Genomic DNA, 19,477 nt, shown 5'->3' with positions numbered 1-19,477 from the left:
CTGCCGAGGCGGAGGGTTACACACGTATTAATACAAGAACGATACACTTACGTAACATACTTTCTCGGCAAGCGGGCAAAATAAGCGCAAAGCTCAAGGACTCAATAAAAACGTTTAATTACACTTCGGAGACTTCATACAGTGCAACAGTGAATGTTCGCTGTTAATATTCACGAGTCCATTTTATCAAATGTTAACTGCATCTGCACTTTATTCCCCTGTCCTTAAATACTCCCATCAGGTTTCCCGTCTTGCCCAGTCCCCTGAAAGTTTCTTCCAATTTTGGCTACAGACCAATGTATCAAAAATTCCAATTGGTCCCGATCCATGGTCCTGGGAAAATGGAAGCCCACTATCCCACCCCCACCAAGGCATTTTAACCAAACCCAATCCCAGTCCCTAAAATATTAGATGGGAAAGTAGGGGCCAGGGGTCCCTTTTAGTAAATGCCCATCGTCCTTTAAAACTGTGTGTGTGACAGAGAGACAGAGGAAACAGGTGAAAGGCTGAAATACTGTACAATAAAATAAAACAGAAGAAAGAGTCTGGAGGAGTCTGGGATGGAAACAACCTAAGACATGAGAAGCAGGAGACTACCTCCTGTCCCTGATACTTTACCCACTTTGCAATGGTGGGGAAGGACTGAAGACAAGACTGTAGGGAGGGGAAGGTGTGGAGCTGAGAAAACCAACCTCCAAAGGTCTCACTAGGATGAGTTTAAAGAGAAAGGAGGGACCCCTGGCTTCTATTATGTTGGTGGTTCTTAGGGTAAAGGAGTGACTGAGAGGCAGGAAGATTCATGATCTGTGGGCCCAACCCTTTGGATGACCATTTGTGAATAGAAATTGGAGGACTCCTGACAAAGCGCAAGAAGGGACAGTCAAAAATAAAAATAAGTGAAAGAGAAAATAACCCTCAAAGATAGAGCCCAAGATGGGCAGTGGTGGTGGTGAAGGTAGAGAATTCAGATTCTGATCTTGCCTGGGGGATAGAATGTGGGGCAGCCATAAGAAATATCAAGGCTTCAGGTAGCTAGCACCTTTCAAATTGGCACCATGGCTTCTCCCAGGGGGTGGGACCAATAAGAAAGTTTGAAGGGTCATCCAAGCCAGATGTCTCAAGTAAAAGTGCAGGGTTTGATATGCCTTCTTGTCATTCCATTTACTGCACCTCTCCTCACCTGCAACACAAGCTTGGTAGAGGAGGTGTGTGTTGTGGGGGAAGGATGAGGCAGGGAAGGAGCACTCATCATCTAGCTCCTGAGAGCTTCAACAGATCATCTCGGCAGTATCAGGCTGGTAAATGCAGTGGTCCTGGTATTGGGTGAGTTCCTGACCCGCCCTTTACCCGCCTCCAAGCATCCCTCCAGAGGGTACCATGACCGGGATGACTCCTCAGATCGGAGACAAGAAAAACACAAACAGTTCCACATCTCAGAGATGAGACAACATCTGTTTCTGTGAGTCCCAAGTGATTGGGGTATATATGTGTGTCATGACTGCCTGGGGCTGAGAACCTCCACTGCCCTCTCCTAGGTTTGGCTCAGCTGGTCGAGGGAGATGCACTAGGGCACACATATACTCCTGTCACTTTCCAAACCAACTACTCTCTAAACCAGACTTTTCAGGGTAGTGTTCCAAGTCCAGTGTGTCCCAGACAGTCTGATCTATTTAGAGCTGTGCCCACCACTGTAGTCATCTGGGCCAGGAGGAAAAAAACAGCTTATATATCCTGAGGCTGCTGGGACTGAAGGGACTGGGAGGGATAGATAACTGGGATTGAGGGAAAAGCTACATGATATTTTTCCACCTGTCTGAGGAAGGGGTGGGCTCTGACTGCAGGATTGGTGCTTTAGCAGGACTAAGACAGTAGCCTGGTTCACAGAAAAATACACACACAAAATAAAGTATCAACATTTCTCCCCAACCTAATAACTCTCCAAACAGAGGATGAGTGCTCTGGAGAACCAGAGGTTTTTGCTGCTCCCACTCCCTGTGCAAAAGTGCCTGGCACCTTGCCCCCAGTGGCAGGGAAAAGCAGAGTAGTCTGGTGGGCAGCTCAGTCCCAAAATAAAAATAAGCAAGCCTAAGAGATGAAGCAGGAAAGGGCTGATGGCAACTGCTTGGAATCTGGGCTGAAAGCCCAAGAGGAAGAACCAGTGGTAGTAAGCAAGTTCTATGTGCAGCTTTTCTCAGGATCTCAGGGACACAGATGGAGGGGGAAGGCAGAGAAGGGTTGGCAGGGGATGGATGGAGTGGGATTGGCAGGGAGAGTGGATTTCCTTAGGGCAGGACAGTACCTGCACTGAATGAGTGAGCCGAGTTTGGCAAGAAAATTTAAAAATGAGAGCAGGGGATCCAGGCGTGGAGCCTCTTCAGCAAGAGCAGTTCAAAGTCTCTGTCCCTGATCCAGGGCCGGACTCGGTATCTGGTGGGGCACCTGAAGAGGGTGCTACCCTCTCCTCTCTGCCCCTGACTCAGAGTAGTGTGGGAAACAGCAGGCTTCTCTCCCCATCACTCGTTACCAGTGTCTTGAGTCCACCAGCTCAGGTCGGAGGCTGAGTTTCTTGAGGCTCTCGTAGCCCACCACAATGACAATGGTTGAGGGCGTGGCTGAGATGATTCTGGCGGAGAGGCCTTTCATGAGGCCCCAAGGCCCCTCTTCTGCCATCAGCTGTCGGAAGGTCAGGATGATGGAGTTCTTGCCCTCAACCTGGAAAAGTCAACGCATTGGAGGACGACGGTCTGCAGTCAAAGCCCCTCTACCCAATCTCCCTCTGCCTTAGGCTAAAGTGGAAAGAATTAGACTTGGGAGTCAGAGGGCTGGACTCTGCTTCTGCGGGACAGTTCAGCACAGTGACTGAGTATGGGCTCTGGTGCCAGACTGCCTGGTATGAATTCTGCTCCACAATTTACTAACAGCATAATCTCAGGTACTTTACTTAACACTTTGCACCCCAGTTTCCTCAAATATAAAATAGTAATGATAATACCTACCCTGTGTGGTTGTTCTACGAAGTAAACAAAAGAATACTTGTAAATGCTGAGAACAGTGCCTGGCAGACAGTAAGTATTCAATAAATGGTAGTTATAATTCATATCATTAGATAAACTACATAGTGATGAGTCTTTGGACCAAGTGCTTCTCTCTGGTCTCAGGGAGGCTGGATTAAATCACCTCTAAGGGCCTCTGCAGCTCTGTTACGGGCCAGGGTTCTTGGCCTTCCCGAAGCAATAGAAATCGACTAGAGGCCAGACAAGAAATTCAGGCAAGGCTTTACTGGGGCCCTTGCTGCACAAGAGGGGAGCAAGAACAAACAAGAGCTTCCTTTGCTTGCTCACTCCCCAAAGGGAGGTAAGCTTGTTTCTTATATGGGGTGAGGGTAGGGGTGTGTCCAGGAGTCTGGCCAGAGGGGTGGCTTAGGTATTTCGCCGCCCCTTAGGTGGTGGTGTGTGCAGGGAGCATGCACAGTACCCTGCTTTTGCTCCCGGCACTTCAAAAGTGGCAGTTGGGTTTTTTGGTTTCTTTGTATGTTTTGGGTCCAGAATTTGCCCCAACTGGGCATGCACACAGTTGTTTTTAGTCCCATATAGTTTCTTTATATTCCGTTGCTCAAGGAGAGGTGTGTCCATGTGCAAGCCCTGCAGCACTGCAGCAAAGGGGCCCAGGTCCCAGCCTGTCTCAGCTCTCTCTACCAGTGATTTTGATTCTGATCATCTCAATCCCTCTGAAGCCCCATGGCTAGAGTCCTCCCCCTCCAACCCTGTCATCTCCCACACACCCTGTGACCTGTCTTCCCTATCATACTGGAATCTTTTCTCTCTTTTTTCTTAATAGTCTTGCCCTCTTCTTCCCCCCCACCCCCATACCTGCCACCAAATTACACTTTTAGAGATTACCCCCTTCAGACCTTCAGCCAATGCAGGACAGACACACTCCTTGTTATACTTCCCTCTATTCACAAGGTGGTCCCATCTCTGACTAAGAACGTCTCCCCATTCCTCTTTGCCTCCTTTAGCGCCCTCCTCCACATTCCCCCTTTCCCTTCTTCCTCTGACCACCTGTGCTCCCCTAATCCTCCACTTATCCACAGCCACGTCAAGGGCTTTTTTAGCTATGGCCCTGGTCCTCATATGTGCTGTCTCTTCCAGCCTGGGAACTCGTCAAAGTAAGGACCTGTCCTTTTCCTTGAATCTCCTCATGGAACATCCAGAACAAGGCTCAGGAGAGAATAAGGATGGAACCTATACACTTTATTATTTGCAAACCAATCAGATGCCACTCATTTTCAAATGTGTGGGTCGTGGAGGGGGCGCATACTTTCCTAGGGACCAATACACAGCTGACCCTCGAACAACACGGGTTTGAGCTGCATGGGTCCACTTATATGCAGTATGTTTTTTTCCAGCAGTAACAAGTAACACTACAGTACTAATAAAAATTTTAAAAATAAATAAATAAAATAAATATAATAACCGGGAAGACTTTACCATTGCTATTTAACCTTTATGGATTGTATATCTCTCTAAACATGTCAAGATATATTCCTGTTTCTCTAAAGTACACACTTGGTTAATTTAAGAATTCCATGCTTACGCTAACATTAAATTTAAAGAGATTATTTTACTTCTCTGGAAATAAATCAAAATTGTACATAGGGGGCTTCCCTGGTGGCGCAGTGGTTGAGAGTCCGCCTGCCGATGCAGGGGACACGGGTTCGTGCCCCGGTCCGGGAAGATCCCACACACCACGGAGCGGCTAGGCCCGTGAGCCATGGCCACTGACCCTGTGCGTCTGGAGCCTGTGCTCCACAACGGGAGAGGCCACAACAGTGAGAGGCCCGCGTACCACAAAAAAAAAAAAAAATTGTACATACGTAGCAGAGTTACTACATAAAAAATTGAATTTAAAATTGAACTGCCTGCTTATATTACCCACAATGTGTTTAAATATCTTTGACTATAATCTATACCAAAATGATTTAAGTAAAAATTCATTTTTATTTATACTTAAAAAAACCCAAAACACTACAGTACTATGCGATCTGTGGATGGCGAACCACAGATTCAGAGGGCCAAGTTATACTCAAATTTTCAACTATGCGGAGTGTCAGTGCTCCTAAACTCCATGTTGTTCAAGAGTCAACTGTACCTAGATTTACCAGCCACCTCCATCCCAACATCCTGGTATCAGGGAAGCTGACTTCACCTCCATCTGCTAAGGTTATTTTCCTTCCCTCTCCTCACTGTAACTCAATGACCACACCCTCCTGGACAGCTGTCCTGTTAAGTTACCCAAATCAGATATTAAAATTCCCCCATTCTCTCCACCTAAAGTTTTTTTAAAAATATTTATTTATTTATTTTATGATTATTTATTTATTTTCTTTTATTATTATTTATTTTTAAATTTTATTATTATTTATTTTTTTATCTTGGCTGCACTGGGTCTTAGTTGCAGCATGTGGGCTTCTCAGTTGTGGCATGCGGGCTTCTTAGTTGCAGCATGCATGCGGGATCTAATTCCCTGACCAAGGATTGAATCCAGGCCCCTGGCATTGGAAACGCGGAGTCTTACCCACTGGACCCCAGGGAAGTCCCTCCACCTAAAGCTTTATATAGCAAAACCTACCATGTGTATATTATACATTATCATTCAGATTCTATTTCCTTGGACTCGGGGCTGTGAAATTGTCATTAAGCTGACTAAAGACAGGGACTATAACTTCTGGACAACACCACCCAGGGCTTTATCTGTGTTTGTGCTGAGTCCACACAGAACAATCTGTGAAACCTGTTCAAGGACAGTCATTTTCACTGTAGAGAGCACATAGCCAAGTGGAGAAGCTAGATAGACTTACGAAATTAACTAAAATCATATTTCTAATAACCACAAAGCTACAAGGTAAGGAAAAGGTGGTTGATAGGCTATGCTATTATGATGAAAGCCTAGAAGAAAGCAGTAAGAATTCCTAGATGCATGGGCAAGGAAAGGAGTAGAGGCATGCAAGGTAGCAGACAGGATGACAGAAACATTCTAGGTGATTCAAAGTGCTCAGCTGGTTTCTGCAGATGGTAAGCATAACCACAAGGAAGAGGCTTGGATGACCAGGAGAAGGCTGGCTAGACTAGAGGGCCATGACACAAAGAGGTCAGGAAATATTGGAGGGCCTCAAGATCACACTTCTAATGGTTTATCTGGGAGGAGGGTAGGGGAGAAGACTGGTCTTACCTGTACTCGGGTTCGGATGACATCCATGGGATTGGTGAGGATGGAAGCAGTGGCTGCAGCCAGAGGCCCCGAGATGGCTTGAAAGACGATGTGAGGGCACTCCTTAGGGCAGAGGGACGAGAGCTGCTCTGGAATCAAGGGAAAGATAATGCCTCAAGACATGAGGTTCCACTCCACACGGCCCCAAACCTTTTCTACCAGTTGGCCCAACGATGACAAACCCTCCATCCTTAGCCACCTTAGACCCTATAACTCCCATCTTTGCTTCCATCTAAACCAACAACAAAAAAATTTTTTAAATAAATTTATTTATTTATTTTTGGCTGCACTGGGTCTTCGTTGCTGCACGCAGGCCTTCTCTAGTTGTGGCAAGTGGGGGCTACTCTTCGTTGCAGTGTGCGGGCTTATCATTGCGGTGGCTTCTCGTTGCGGAGCACGGGCTCTAGGCATGCAGGCTTCAGTAATTGTGGCACGTGGGCTCAGTAGTTGTGGCTCGCGGGCTCTAGAACGCAGGCTCAGTAGTTGTGATGCACGGGCTTAGTTGCTCCGCAGCATGTGGGATCTTCCTGGACCAGGGCTCGAACCGGTGTGCCCTGCATTGGCAGGCGGATTCTTAACCACTGCGCCACCAGGGAAGCCCTGAACCAACAAAAATTTTTAAATCTCAGGCCCCTTCCAGAAGTCATTTTGCATAGGACAAAAATTCCTCTGGAGAAGGGGATTTCAAAACCTCTTTGCTTGCTGACTCCTTTCAGAAATCACTCCTGATGTAAAACTCTTATGCTTATGCTCTACTTTTCACAACTCACTGGCTAGAAAAGCACACACCACATATTTTCTTATACGTGCACTGGATAACTGGTAAGATACATTAAAAATTGGTAACACTAATTGTCTTTAAGGAAGGAAGCTGGGTGACTGTGGTAGGTGAGGAGTGTTTTCACTGCATACCCTTTCTTACCTTTTGAATTTTGAACCATATGAATGTTTTAAAAAATAAAAACAATTACAATTAAAAGAGAAAATCATATCCTACAGTGAGAACTTTTCTTCAGCCTATATCAAGAAAGGAAAATTGGATTTCCCTGGTGGCGCAGTGGTTAAGAATCCACCTGCCAATACAAGGGACATGGGTTCGAGCCCTGGACAGGGAAGATCCCACACGCGGTAGAGCAAATAAGCCCGTGCGCCACAACTACTGAGCCTGAGCTCTAGAGTCTGCAAACCACAACTACTGAGCCTGAGTGCCACAACTCTGCTGAAGCCCACGCGCCTAAAGCCTGTGCTCCGCAACAAGGGAAGCCACCGCAATGAGAAGCCGGCGCACCACAAGGAAGAGTAGCCCCTGCTCGCCCCAAATAGAGAAAGCCCGCGCGCAGCAACAAAGACCCAACACAGCCGAAAATAAATAAATTAATTAATTAAAAAAAAAAGAAAGGAAAATTCATTTTTCAAAATGCTGATGAAGAAGATGTAATAATACCCAGATCCACCCAATCCCAGTGTCACTAGGAAGTTCACCTGCAATTGAATTATTTTGCTTTTCCCTCTCTGGAGGTGAGAGACAAGAGTTCGTTCATTTATTCAACAAAGATTTATTGAGTGATTACCACGAGCCAGTCACTTTGGGTTCTAAAGATACAACAGTGAATAAAATAGCCTCAAATCCCTGTCCTTATGAAACTTACATTCTAGTGGGGGAAAACAGACAATAAATAAATAAAGAGCAAAATATACAACTATGTCAGACATGTTGTGTGCTAATTATAGAAAAAAATAGAGCAGGAAAAGGAGATAAGGAATGCCAAGGGCAGAAAGGGTAGAAGGTGAAGTCTAAGCAAAGCCCTAAAGGATAGTATAAGCCTTATAGATCTGTGGCGAGAACTTTCCAAGCAGAGGTAACATCCTATGCAAAGGCCCTGAGGCATGAGCATGCCTGAGGTCTTTGGCACCAAGGCCAGTATGCCTGCAGCCGAATGAATGAGGGAAAGAACAGTAGATGAAGTCTAAGAGGTATGGCCCTGAAGCCATTGCATGGACTTTGGCTCTTACTCTGAGTGAGACTGGATGTAAAATAGATTTATCATCTCCAAGGTTCCCTCTCAGTTTTCTCTGTACAATTCAGTCACCATAATACCTTTAAGAATTTCTTCTTGCGGGGAGGAGCAATATAGGGGTAGGGGATTAAGAGGAACAAACAAGGGCTTCCCTGGTGGCGCAGTGGTTGAGAGTTCGCCTGCCGATGCAGGGAACACGGGTTCGTGCCCTGGTCCGGGAAGATCCCACATGCCGCGGAGCGGCTGGGCCTGTGAGCCATGGCTGCTAAGCCTGCGGGTCCGGAACCTGTGCTCCGCAACGGGAGAGGCCACAACAGTAAGAGGCCCGCATACCTCAAAAAAAAAAAAAAAGAGGTACAAACAAGCTACAAGGATATATACTATACAACACAGGGAATATAGCAAATATTTTGTAATAACTATAAATGGAGTATAACGTTTAAAAATTGTGAATCACTATATTGTACACCTGTAATTTATAAACTATTATACATCAACTATACTTCAATTTAAAAATATATATATATATATATATTTTTTTCTTATGCTCCTAGTTTTGGTAATTTACCGCCAGGCAACTAAAGATTAGGAAAAAAGTAGGATGGTGGAGGTTGGCAGGACAGAAGCGAGGGCTTCCAAGTCCGAAGGCATGACAGAATTCCTTAAGCCTTACCAGAACCACCTCTCCCCTGGATTTCTAATCACTTTCTTCCCCAGGGTCAGCATACAGAAAGAAACAAAGTGAACTGGTGGCTCTGCCTCAAGGGTGTCTTGTTGCTCCTGAGAAGAAAACATTTCACAACCACTGGAAGGCAGCATCTGGAAAACAAGGTGCTACAAAAGAAAACAGGGCTTCCCTGGTGGCGCAGTGGTTAAAAATCCACCTACCAGTGCAGGGGACACGGGTTCAAGCCCTGGTCTGGGAAGATCCCACACGCCACGGAGCAACTAAGCCTGTGCGCCACAACTACTAAGCCTGCGCTCTAGAGCCCATGAGCCACAACTACTGAGCCCACGCGCCTAGAGCCTGTGCTCCACAACCAGAGAAGCCAATGCAATGAGAAGCCCACACACCACAAGAGTAGCCCCCACTCGCCGCAACCAGAGAAAAGCCTGCACGCAGCAATGAAGACCCAACACAGGCAAAATAAGTAAATAAATAAAATTTAAAAATAAATCAATTAAAAAAAAGAAAACAGGAAGAGCCCTCTTTCCAACTGGGTAAAGAAGTCTTCTTGGGACTTCCCTGGTGGCACAGTGGTTAAGAATCCACCTGCCAATGCAGGGATAGGGGTTCAATCCCCGGTCTGGGAAGATCCCACATGTCACAGAGCAACGAAGCCCGTGCACCACAGCTACTGAGCCTGTGCTCTAGTGTCTGCGAGCCACAACTACTGAAGCCTGTGTGCCACAACTACTGAAGCCTGCGCACCTAGAGCCCATGCTCCACAACATGATAAGCCACCGCAATGACAAGCCCACACACTGCAACGAAGAGTAGCCCCCTCTCACCACAACTAGAGAAAGCCCGCACGTAGCAACAAAGACCCAACACAGCCAAAAATTTACTAATTAATTAATTAATTAATTTTTTTTTAAAAAAAGAAGTCTTCTTTGCAAAGATGGCATGTACGCTGAGGCTTGAAGCATGAGAAGGACCCAGACACACAAACAACAGGGGAAAGTCTATTCCAGGCAGAAAGAACAGTATCTGCAAAGGCCTTGAGGTGAGAACAGAGCTTGGTGTGTCTCAGGAACTGAGAGAAGGGCAGTGAGAATGGACCAGAGTGAGTAAGGGCAGAGGAGCACAAGATGGGGCTGGAGAAGCAGACAGGGACCAGATCACATAGACCTGTATTGACCGTGAGAAGCATTAGATTTTATTGTAAATACCCATAAGGCAGCATTGGTAGATTTTAAGCAAAATGGAGTGACAAAAACCAGTCTACTCTCTCAACAAATATTTACTGAGCACTTACAATTCACCAGGCCCTGAGACACACAGTGTCACAGAGTGTGGTACACAGTGGGTATTCAGTAAATGTTAGTTTCCACCCCCTTCCAAGAAACTTTCCAGTCAATTATATCAAAATAAAGCTGGGGGAAAAAAAGTATTAAGAAAAAAGAAGAACCTGTGCAAATAACAGAAGAGATAGGCACATAAAAATAACATCAAGGCAAATGTTCTAACTGCCTTAAGAAAGACTGAAGCAATGTCATGGGAGTTGGAAGGAGGGAAAGATCATTTCTGAGTTGAGAGATACATGGAGAGGATGGGAGAGGAGGCAATGAGTCATGATTTCACCAGGGTAAGTGGACCTGGAAGGCATCTAGCAGAGGGATATGAATACAGCAGAGGTGGGAGAGATGATGCACGGTGGAGGAACGGTGTGTGAACTGGCCTGGCTGCAGCATAGACTATACATAGGGAAACAGCAAGATGTTTCACTGAAAAGGGAAGGTGAAGCCAGGCTGAAGAGTTTGGATTTTATTGAGTAAGCAGTGGGAGCCACTGAACATCACAACCAGAGTTTAAAGTTAATCCATTAGGGAGACTTCTCTGGTGGCACAGTGGTTAAGAATACACCTGCCAAGGCAGGGGACACGGGTTCAAGCCCTGGTCCGGTAAGATCCCACATGCCGTGGAGCAACTTAAGCCCGTGCGCCACAACTACTAAGCCTGTGTTATAGAGCCCACGAGCCACAACTACTGAAGCCCTCGCGCCTAGAGCCCGTGCCCTGAAACAAGAGAAGCCACCACAATGAGAAGCCCGCGCACCGCAATGAAGAATAGCCCCCGCTCACCACAGCAAGAGAAAGCCCACGCGGAGCAACGAAGACCCAAAGCAGCCAAAAATAAATAAATTAATAAAATTTTAAAAATAAATAAATAAAGTTAATCCATTAGGGACTTGTGTGTAGATAGGAAGGAAGAGACTTGGAACAGCTAGAAGGCTGATGCAATGGTCCAAGAGGGTAGGTACAGAGAATGGTTTTCAGGAAAGGCAGTGGGAATGGACAGAAAGTTGGACAAGACATTCCAGGGTCACTAGGACTAGATGTGGGGACAAGGACAAGGGGCCAAGCACTATGCCCAAGGCCTCAGTTTCAGTGATTTGGAGAATAACATGGCCACTGACACATGAAAGTAAGTCAGAAGAGAAAGCCAGCTTGGGATGAAAAATGGTTAATTGAAACAAATTTCAGATGTAAGTGCATGCCTCCAGGTCAAAAGGTCCAACAGCCAGGATGTCTGTCCAGAGCTCTGGACACGTAACTTTGGGAACAGAAATAGAAATTTTGGACATATTAGAAAAGGACAACTCTAATTGTAAATGAAATCAAATGCGGAGAGAGGGGTGAGGACAGACTCCAGAGAAAATGCTCACGTTTCCTTGGAAGGTTCTCTAACATTAAGATTGCCAGCATCCATTCCCAAAGAATCTGATACAAAGGGTCGAGGTGGAGTCCATGTATCTGAATTTTACCAAATACTCCAGATGAAAGACTGTGTTAAACAGAAGAAGAGACAGAGCTACCACACACACAAAAAAAAAGTACAATTAGAAAAATAGGAGAGGGACTTCCCTGGTGGTCCAGTGGTAAAGAATCCACCTTACAATGCAGGGGACACAGGTTCGATCCCTGGTCAGGGAACTAAGATCCCACATGCCACGGGGCAATGAAAAGCCCACACACCGCAGTAAAGAGTAGCCCCCGCTTGCCGCAACTAGAGAAAGCCCGTGCGCAGCAACGAAGACCCAACGCTGCCAAAAATAAATAAATAAAATAGTTTTTTTTAAAAAAGAAAAAAATGTAAAAAAAAAAAAAATAGTAAGGAAAGGCATCCAACTCAAAAGCTATTACCCATTGCTCCATTGCTTTCATCTTTAAATCCTATGGATTTTGTCCCTCCCCACCTTATGATTCTCTGCCAATATTCCACTAAACTTAGTTGATCCTGATTCATCGAGAACGTCCTACAGTCATATACTTTACTTGTCTGATTCCCTCCACTATAATATTAGCTCCTTGAAGGGAAGAACCATGTCTTACTCATCTCTGAATCCTCCTGGATTCAAATGTTTGCTGTATGAATGGTCCAGTCTCCCATTAAATCACTCATTCCAACATGCACAGAGCAAAAGCATCTCTGTCTATTAGTGACCATCCTCCACCCCCACCCTCCTGGTCCCTGCTTACCTGCATAGAAGTGGTAGAAGGGCCACCAGACAGCACTGTTTGGGATGTAAGTAAGCAGCGAAGCCACATAGCCCCGATAGAAGCCACGAAGTCCATCAGCCCGCAGGATCTGCCTGATGATGTCCTTGGTTTGGCCAAAGGCAACTACCCCTTGTCCCTTTGGATTCCCTCGCACTTGGAAGCGGCCCATTTTCTCACCCTTGCGCTGCATCATCAGGTGCTGGGAGACCACATCAATGGGCACTGTGATGCTCTGAGCCACGAGAGAGGCCGAGCCACCGGCCACCAGTGATTTGACTGTGTTGCTCTGGCTGTAGTCAGCTACAAACTTCCGGGTGAGCTCATAAGTAGTAACATAGCACTGGCCAGATATGAGGGTGAAGGTGTTGACCAGGAACCCCCGGTAGAGGCCAGTCACACCATCTGCCCGTAGGATCTTGATGAAGGCATCAAAGGTCCCATGGTAGAGGCTCTTGCCTTTCTGAACCTGCAAGCGAGTGCGGATGAGGGTGAATGGGTAGACACTGACACGGATCATCATCGTCATTGCCACACCAAACACGTAGAACTTCTTCTTGTCCAGGTGTTCCCACTCGATGATCTGGATGTTACGTTTGTCCTCCATTGTGTCTGGAGACCTGCGGATTTAAGCAGGGTGGAGGGAATGTGAAGGAGATCAGAATTTGCACTTTCCCCTCCTGGATGGGCTCTGAAACCCCATTCTCAGGCTTCAGCTCCTGGGGTACTCACTTCTCCAAAGTTTAGACTTCACCCAGTCTGGCTCTGCCAACCCCTGCCTGATTCTTCCTTCATGGATCGGGATAGTGCCCTCTTCTCTCTCCTTTACCAGTCTGTCCCAATTCAGGACCCCTCTTCTGAAAATTGTTTCTCACCTCAGTGACTCCCGTGGGCCCACTCCCACCTCAGCTCCCTACCCCCAGCTTATCAGATCAGCTATTCTGGTCTCTCTGCCTCTGCCCAGGCCCTGGTGTCACGGCCCATTCTCCTTTTCCTTCTCTAGCTCACCCAGACAGCTCAGGATGCTGTGGGCAAACCAACCACCTGGCCTTTAAGTGGGCTAATGGGATGTCACTAAGTGACATTCTGGAGGTTCCTAAAGGCTAAAGGGAAGTGCTCCATTTCTGACACTCCTGGGCCTGAGGAGCCATGGCCTTTGGCCTTGGGCCTTTGAGCCTCAGCAGGGTGCCTCTTTTACCACCATTTACCAGCTGACTCACCTCACTTTATTTCTGGTTTCCTGTGCTGGCCCCTCTGAGCTCCTCCTGACCCACATTCACTACACTTACACCTTCTCCAGTCTGCATTAGAAGAAAGTGCAAGGAAGAAGACAAGTGGGGCTTTCACTCCACAGGAACCCCCCCACACCTCCCTTCCTTCTAATGAAAGGAGTTAGAAATTTAGGAACAAGCCAAAGGTCAGAGTCCTCTTTGGTTATTAGATAACTCACTCTAGAGAAAGAAGAGAACCACCTGAGAGCTAAGCAGTTTCCCTGAAGAGTCTTAACTACAGGGTAGAGAACGTGCTTGGCCTCTTTCATCCCCAAGCATATAAATAATAACCTCAGCCCCTAGGTAGCGAAGGGAGATTCAAGTGACAGAAAAGATATAGAGACTCTGCCTTCGAGAAACTCAGTCTCTTCAAGGGGACACAGTATCCCTCTGGGGAACGGATATAAGACACAGAGATAAAGAAACCAGGGCAAATTAATGTACATGTGGCCCTCATGTTAAGTGTATCCACTGACTAAAGTTTCAAACAAAACTAATAAGGTTACAACTGTAATAACTGTATAAAATCAGGAGCTTTCAACTTAAGGAATGTCAAATGAGGGGCTTCCCTGGTGTCGCAGTGGTTAAGAATCTGCCTGCCAATGCAGGAGACATGGGTTTGAGCTCTGGTCCAGGAAGATCCCACATGCCACAGAGCAGCTAAGCCTGTGTGCCACAACTACCAAGCCTGTGCACCACAACTACTGAGCCCGCATGCCGCAACTACTGAAGCCCGCGCGCCTAGAGCCTGTGCTCTACAACAAGAGAAGCCACCACAATGAGAAGCCCGTGCACCACAATGAAGTGTAGCCCCCCGCTCGCCGCAACTAGAGAAAGCCCGCATGCAGCAACGAAGACCCAACATAGCCAAAAATAAATAAAATAAATTAACTTAATTTTTAAAAAAAAAAGAAAGAAAGAATCCGCCTGCCAATGCAGGGGACCTGGGTTCAAGCCCTGGTCCGGGAAGATCCCACATGCCACAGAGTAACTAAGCCCGTGCGCCACAACTACTGAGCCTGTGCTCTAGAAACCTTGAGCCACAACTACTGAAGCCCGTGTGCCACAACTACGGAAGCCCATGTGCCTAGAGCCTGTGCTCTGCAACAAGAGAAGCCACCACAATGAGAAGCCCGCGCACCGCAACAAAGAGTAGCCCCCACTCTCAGCAAGTAGAGAAAACCGGCGTGCAGCAGTGAAGACCCAATGCAGCCAAAAATTAAATAAATGAATAAATAATTAAAAAAAAAAGAAATGTCAAATGAGAGGACATCATATATTGGACATACACATAGTGACAATGTAATGTGCTCCTGTGTAGGATACTGGACATTTTCAGCCAGAAGGGGAAAGTGAGAAGTTAAAGTCCAGGAAGCAGGAAATCAGGGCCTCCCTAAGCTCTGAGAGAAATCCTTAAGGGATGGGAAAGGAGGTGGCCACATCAAAAGGACAACTCTAGAGAGGTGAAGTGTTCTACACAGGCAGTCCCAGCACCAAAGCCTTGACAAATCTCATGTCAAGTGTATAACCAGAGTTCATCCTCAACCACCTTCCCCAACCAAAGGTCCCAACCAGCCTAAGTAGCTTCTTGGTTTACCATATAAGTCAGTGGGGAAGCAAGGTTAGCTTTTTGGAATTTCCTGAGCTGGACTGCATCACTTTCATTAAAGTATAAGATACCTGCAGTGCAAACTGAGTACATGTGAGCTGAGGGAAAACCTCAGCTTCAAGGTGAGGCATGGGTGAGGCACATGTAACCAAGACAGGCTTCCTGGAGGAGGACAAAGCAGCTTGAATGGAGGAATACATGTGGACAGTGAAAGGGAGAAAACAATGGCTTGAAACAACTGGGTTGACCAGAACAGAGAATCTAGGCCATGGGAAATGAGCTAGAGATGGGGTTCTAGGAGGAGAACCCCTGGAACACTGATGTGCCACTTGCTGTGGGCAAAAGTGGCCCTTCCTCCAGCCTCAGCCCAGGACACCCATCAAGTCCAGTGTGGCAAACTTCTCCTTTAAGGTCCTTCAAGAGAAGGGGATCACTGTATCACTGACAAACAGGGTGTTTGGCATCCAGGGTCCCAAGGTTATGTGTCCATTTCCACTGAGAGAGGAGGAGAAGAGAGAGAGACACCTAGACACCTATTACCTCAAGTAATCCTTACAACTTAACCTCTACACAGTTAAGACACTTCTGCTGAGGAAACTGAGGTACAACAAATAGGTTAAAAGGAACAAGCCCAAGGTCATACAGCTGGTTAGCGGAGGCAGGATATGAGCCAAGTTTGCTCCTCTACTCCATCATGCCCTCTACTCCATGGGAGTTGAGGAGTTCCAGCACAAATCATTCTGTTCAGTATAAAGCCAGGTCATTCCCACCCTTGGGAGGCAGAATTAATGCCCTCATGACTGCCAGTCACCCAAGGGTTAAGCATAAGCTCCCGGCAGCAGATGCCCAGGGATTTCTCTCCGCTTTGTTCCACTGAAACCAAGAGCTGCCTCTGCTTTCCCAGCGTGCTTGTGGAGTGACTGAGCTGAGTGGCTGGGCAGGCCTGTTGTCATCACAGGACAAATACGGCAGGGCTCAAGCAAGGACTCCTGCCCAGCTCATGGATACTGTGTGCTGAGCAGGGCAGAGAGCCAGAGCCACGAAGGACTCTGTTCTAGGACCTGGTTTTCTGGGCACCGTCTCAACTTATCAAACTGAATGACAGAGTGCCAACAACTCCTGATGAGAAATTCTACAGCAGCACCCAGCGCCCCATTTCCCCACTTTCCTCCATCTCTCACATGTGCCAGTCTATTTTAAATTCCCAGAAAGAAGGGAGGACTCTCCACGGCCAAAGCAGGTAATTTCTATCATTACCATGGTGACAGAAGAAGCCACTAAAGGTCATGCCACAGAGGGCTGAGCCTCTACAGTTGAAGGGGAAGGCACTGCACCCACCCCCTCTATCCCTTTGAAAGGTGGGTTGCTCCTAAAAGTTGGGATCTCAACCTGATCCTTGTTATTTAACCTCCAAACTTCCCGCTGAAATATCAAAACCAGTTCCTTGTGTTTCACCCTCTGGAAAATCCTCCATGCAGATACCTGTATGCTCACTTCCTTCAGCCTTCCTTTCTTCCAATTCAATCAGCCCAGCTTCTTTATGGCTCTTTCCCAGATCCTTATTTGTGTTCATGGCTCCAATTCTGAATTTTCCCCCATCTTTTAACACAGCTTAGACACAAAGGTTAAAGTGCTTCATATGGAGACCCAACAGATGACCCAGGATGTCCTGAAATCATCAAATGAGATGTCAGAGGCAGAACCCCCACTGCTGAGCCCATCAGAGGAAAGGGACAAACTGGCCCAAGTAGGTATACCTCCTTCTCCACTTCCCCTCTCCCTGTACCAGAAAAACCACACCAGACTGTTCACTAGGTTCTGAGATAAGATTCTGGTTCAGGACAAGGCAGTGTCACCTGGAATGTAAGGTCATTTGATGAAAAGAACACTAGTAGTCAGGAGAGCCAAGTCTGAGTTCCACTTCCATTACCTACTAGTAGGATTGGAACCAAGTCACTTCTTTGAAATTCAGTTTCCTCATCTGTGAAATGGGGCTAGTAAAGCCTGCCATAGCTATGTCACTGTGGTGCAACTCACATGAGCTAATGTGTGAAAGCACTTTGTTAACAGCAAAGCACTTCTACCATTTCAGAAAGCTCTACTGGACAGTGCTGCTCTAAATCTTTGCTACTCAGACCAGCAGCATGGGCATAATCTGGGAGCTTGTTAGAAATACAAAATTTCAGGATGCTCCATAGGCCTGCTGAATAAGAACCAACACGTTCACAAGATCTCTGGGTGGTTAATACATATATCAGAGTTTGGAAAGTATTGCCTTAAATATTAAGGATTGTCAGTATTATAACAATAACAACTACTCTAGGAGTCCAGACCATTATGACTAGGTTAGGAGCCCTCTGACTCCATCCTGACTTGTCACCAGGACTGGGCTCAGTGATGACTTCTAGACTTATTCAAATCTTTTCAGTCAACAACCCCCCCCAAGTCAAATAGCCACCTACAACTCCTGACAAGACATCCGTGGGGTTTGGTCCCCTCTTCTGTGCTGGAAACATCTTTGCTTCCTCCTTCTGTTCCTCTGTACTTCTTACTGCAACTGCATCAAGGCTTTGCATCCTGGGAGCTATCTACCACATGAATGTGAATATATTTACATGCTTGCCCACCTGTCCTAATGAACATGCATTTCCTTAGGGAAGTTCCCTGGCATGCCTCTAACCTCTCCCTTCAAGACAACCTCCCCTCTGGGGCATGAAGCGATTTCCATCCAGCCTTCCTTCGGTCTTCCATAGGTGCCCACGTGATCCCTCATGACAGACACCACATGACAGTCCTCTTCACCTACTCCACATGACACCCCCTTTAAGCTGCTTCTGTCCTGGCCCCCGAGATGCCTCTCGCCATGCTTCTTTCGCTGTCAGCGAAACTCATGCTCCTCCGACAGGAAAAGATGACTCGTTAGAGTCGCCCCTCATTCCCCAAACTGCGTGGCGGGCTCCCACTGAATTGCAGCCGGCCACTGCAGGCACCCGCTGCCTCCCTGACAGATCCAGGTCCTCGGAGAACTTAGTCCTCAGGCACCCCAAGCCGGTGGTTTCTTACTTTCTCACATCAGGGCGGTTCCGCCCCGTCTGAGGTGAACTCCAAGCGCGGATCTCTAGGCCGCAGCTCCCACTCTATCCTCTGTTTCGGGCGACTGATGACCTCCGGTCGCATCTTCCTCCATCTCGACCGGGCTCCCGGTACTGACGGAACCGGAAATTGGGACTTTGTCACTCCCGCCTCCTACGGGGGGCGGGGATGAACGGTGTGCAACTCCACCAATGGCGTTCTGAGCCTTTAGCCTTTCGCCCCGCCCCCGCAGCAAGGGTGGAAGGTCCTGGGAACCATCTTGAATGCGGGCAGAGGCCACGCCTTCATTGGCTTCGACATGCCCTTAGCTCTACAGCGCATGCGTTGTCTTTCTAATTCTTGGAAATTTAAAGTCACCCGGCGCTTCTTGAAGATCTTGTTCTAAATGGGTCACCTTGTGTTTCCGATCTATTGGAATCCTTAAATTCAAATCTAATCTGTAAATTTTTGTGTAATTTTTCTCATCTACAGAGCCAAAACAGAGGCCAGTGTGCAGCAGGAAGGACTAAGTTTAGACAACCAATTTTAAGGTTTGGGAACTCAAAAAACTGCAGGAATAGGGAACATCCTGGAGGCGGAGTGGTCTCTTCCAGCTCTAAAACTATTTGCTTATGCTTGGATTTAAAAGAAGAGGCAGAGCCTTTTAAATAAGGGACTGGGAGGCTGGGGGTGGAGATTCATTTCAAAATAGATATTTCTACAACTCAACAACAAAAAGACAAACAATCCAATTTTTTTAAATGGGCAAAGGACTTGAATAGATGTTTCTTCAAAAAAATGACCAAAAAGCACATGAAAAGATGTTCAATATCATTAGGGAAAAACAAATCAAAACCATGAGATCCCACTTCACACCCACGAGGATGGCTAAAATTCAAGCAAGAAAGCAAGCAAACAAGAACCTAGAAAGTAACAAGTGTTAGCAAGGATGTGGAAAAATTGGAACCCTCAGACATTGCTGGTGGGAATGTACAATGGTGCAGCTGCTGTGGGAA

The 19,477-nt window shown here is 46.8% G+C and overlaps 1 protein-coding gene across 7 annotated transcripts; it reads right to left on the bottom strand.

The window, feature by feature from the left end:
• Positions 1–93: 93 nt before the first annotated feature.
• SLC25A44 (solute carrier family 25 member 44) lies at positions 94–18,620 on the bottom strand. Of its 7 annotated transcripts, XM_067728174.1 has the most exons (5): positions 18,453–18,620; positions 16,872–17,058; positions 12,492–13,129; positions 6,232–6,359; positions 94–2,712 (listed from the first exon to the last, which is right to left on the bottom strand). In XM_067728174.1, exons 3-5 carry the CDS (start codon positions 13,114–13,116, stop codon positions 2,521–2,523), a joined length of 945 nt encoding a protein of 314 aa, XP_067584275.1. In that variant the 5' UTR covers positions 13,117–13,129; positions 16,872–17,058; positions 18,453–18,620; the 3' UTR covers positions 94–2,520. The 7 variants fall into 7 exon arrangements, 5 of the variants coding, with proteins under 5 accessions (XP_067584275.1, XP_067584274.1, XP_067584278.1 ...); XM_067728173.1 differs by lacking the exon at positions 16,872–17,058 and having other exon boundaries at positions 18,453–18,619; XR_010941147.1 differs by lacking the exon at positions 16,872–17,058 and having other exon boundaries at positions 2,572–2,712; positions 6,232–6,354; positions 18,453–18,619.
• Between the last annotated feature and the right edge of the window lie 857 nt (positions 18,621–19,477).

Source organism: Pseudorca crassidens, chromosome 2 (genome assembly GCF_039906515.1).
Source record: "Pseudorca crassidens isolate mPseCra1 chromosome 2, mPseCra1.hap1, whole genome shotgun sequence".
Classification (NCBI taxonomy): domain Eukaryota; kingdom Metazoa; phylum Chordata; class Mammalia; order Artiodactyla; family Delphinidae; genus Pseudorca; species Pseudorca crassidens.
Note: the sequence above shows the minus strand (reverse complement) of the source record. Positions and strands in the feature narration are given on the sequence as shown.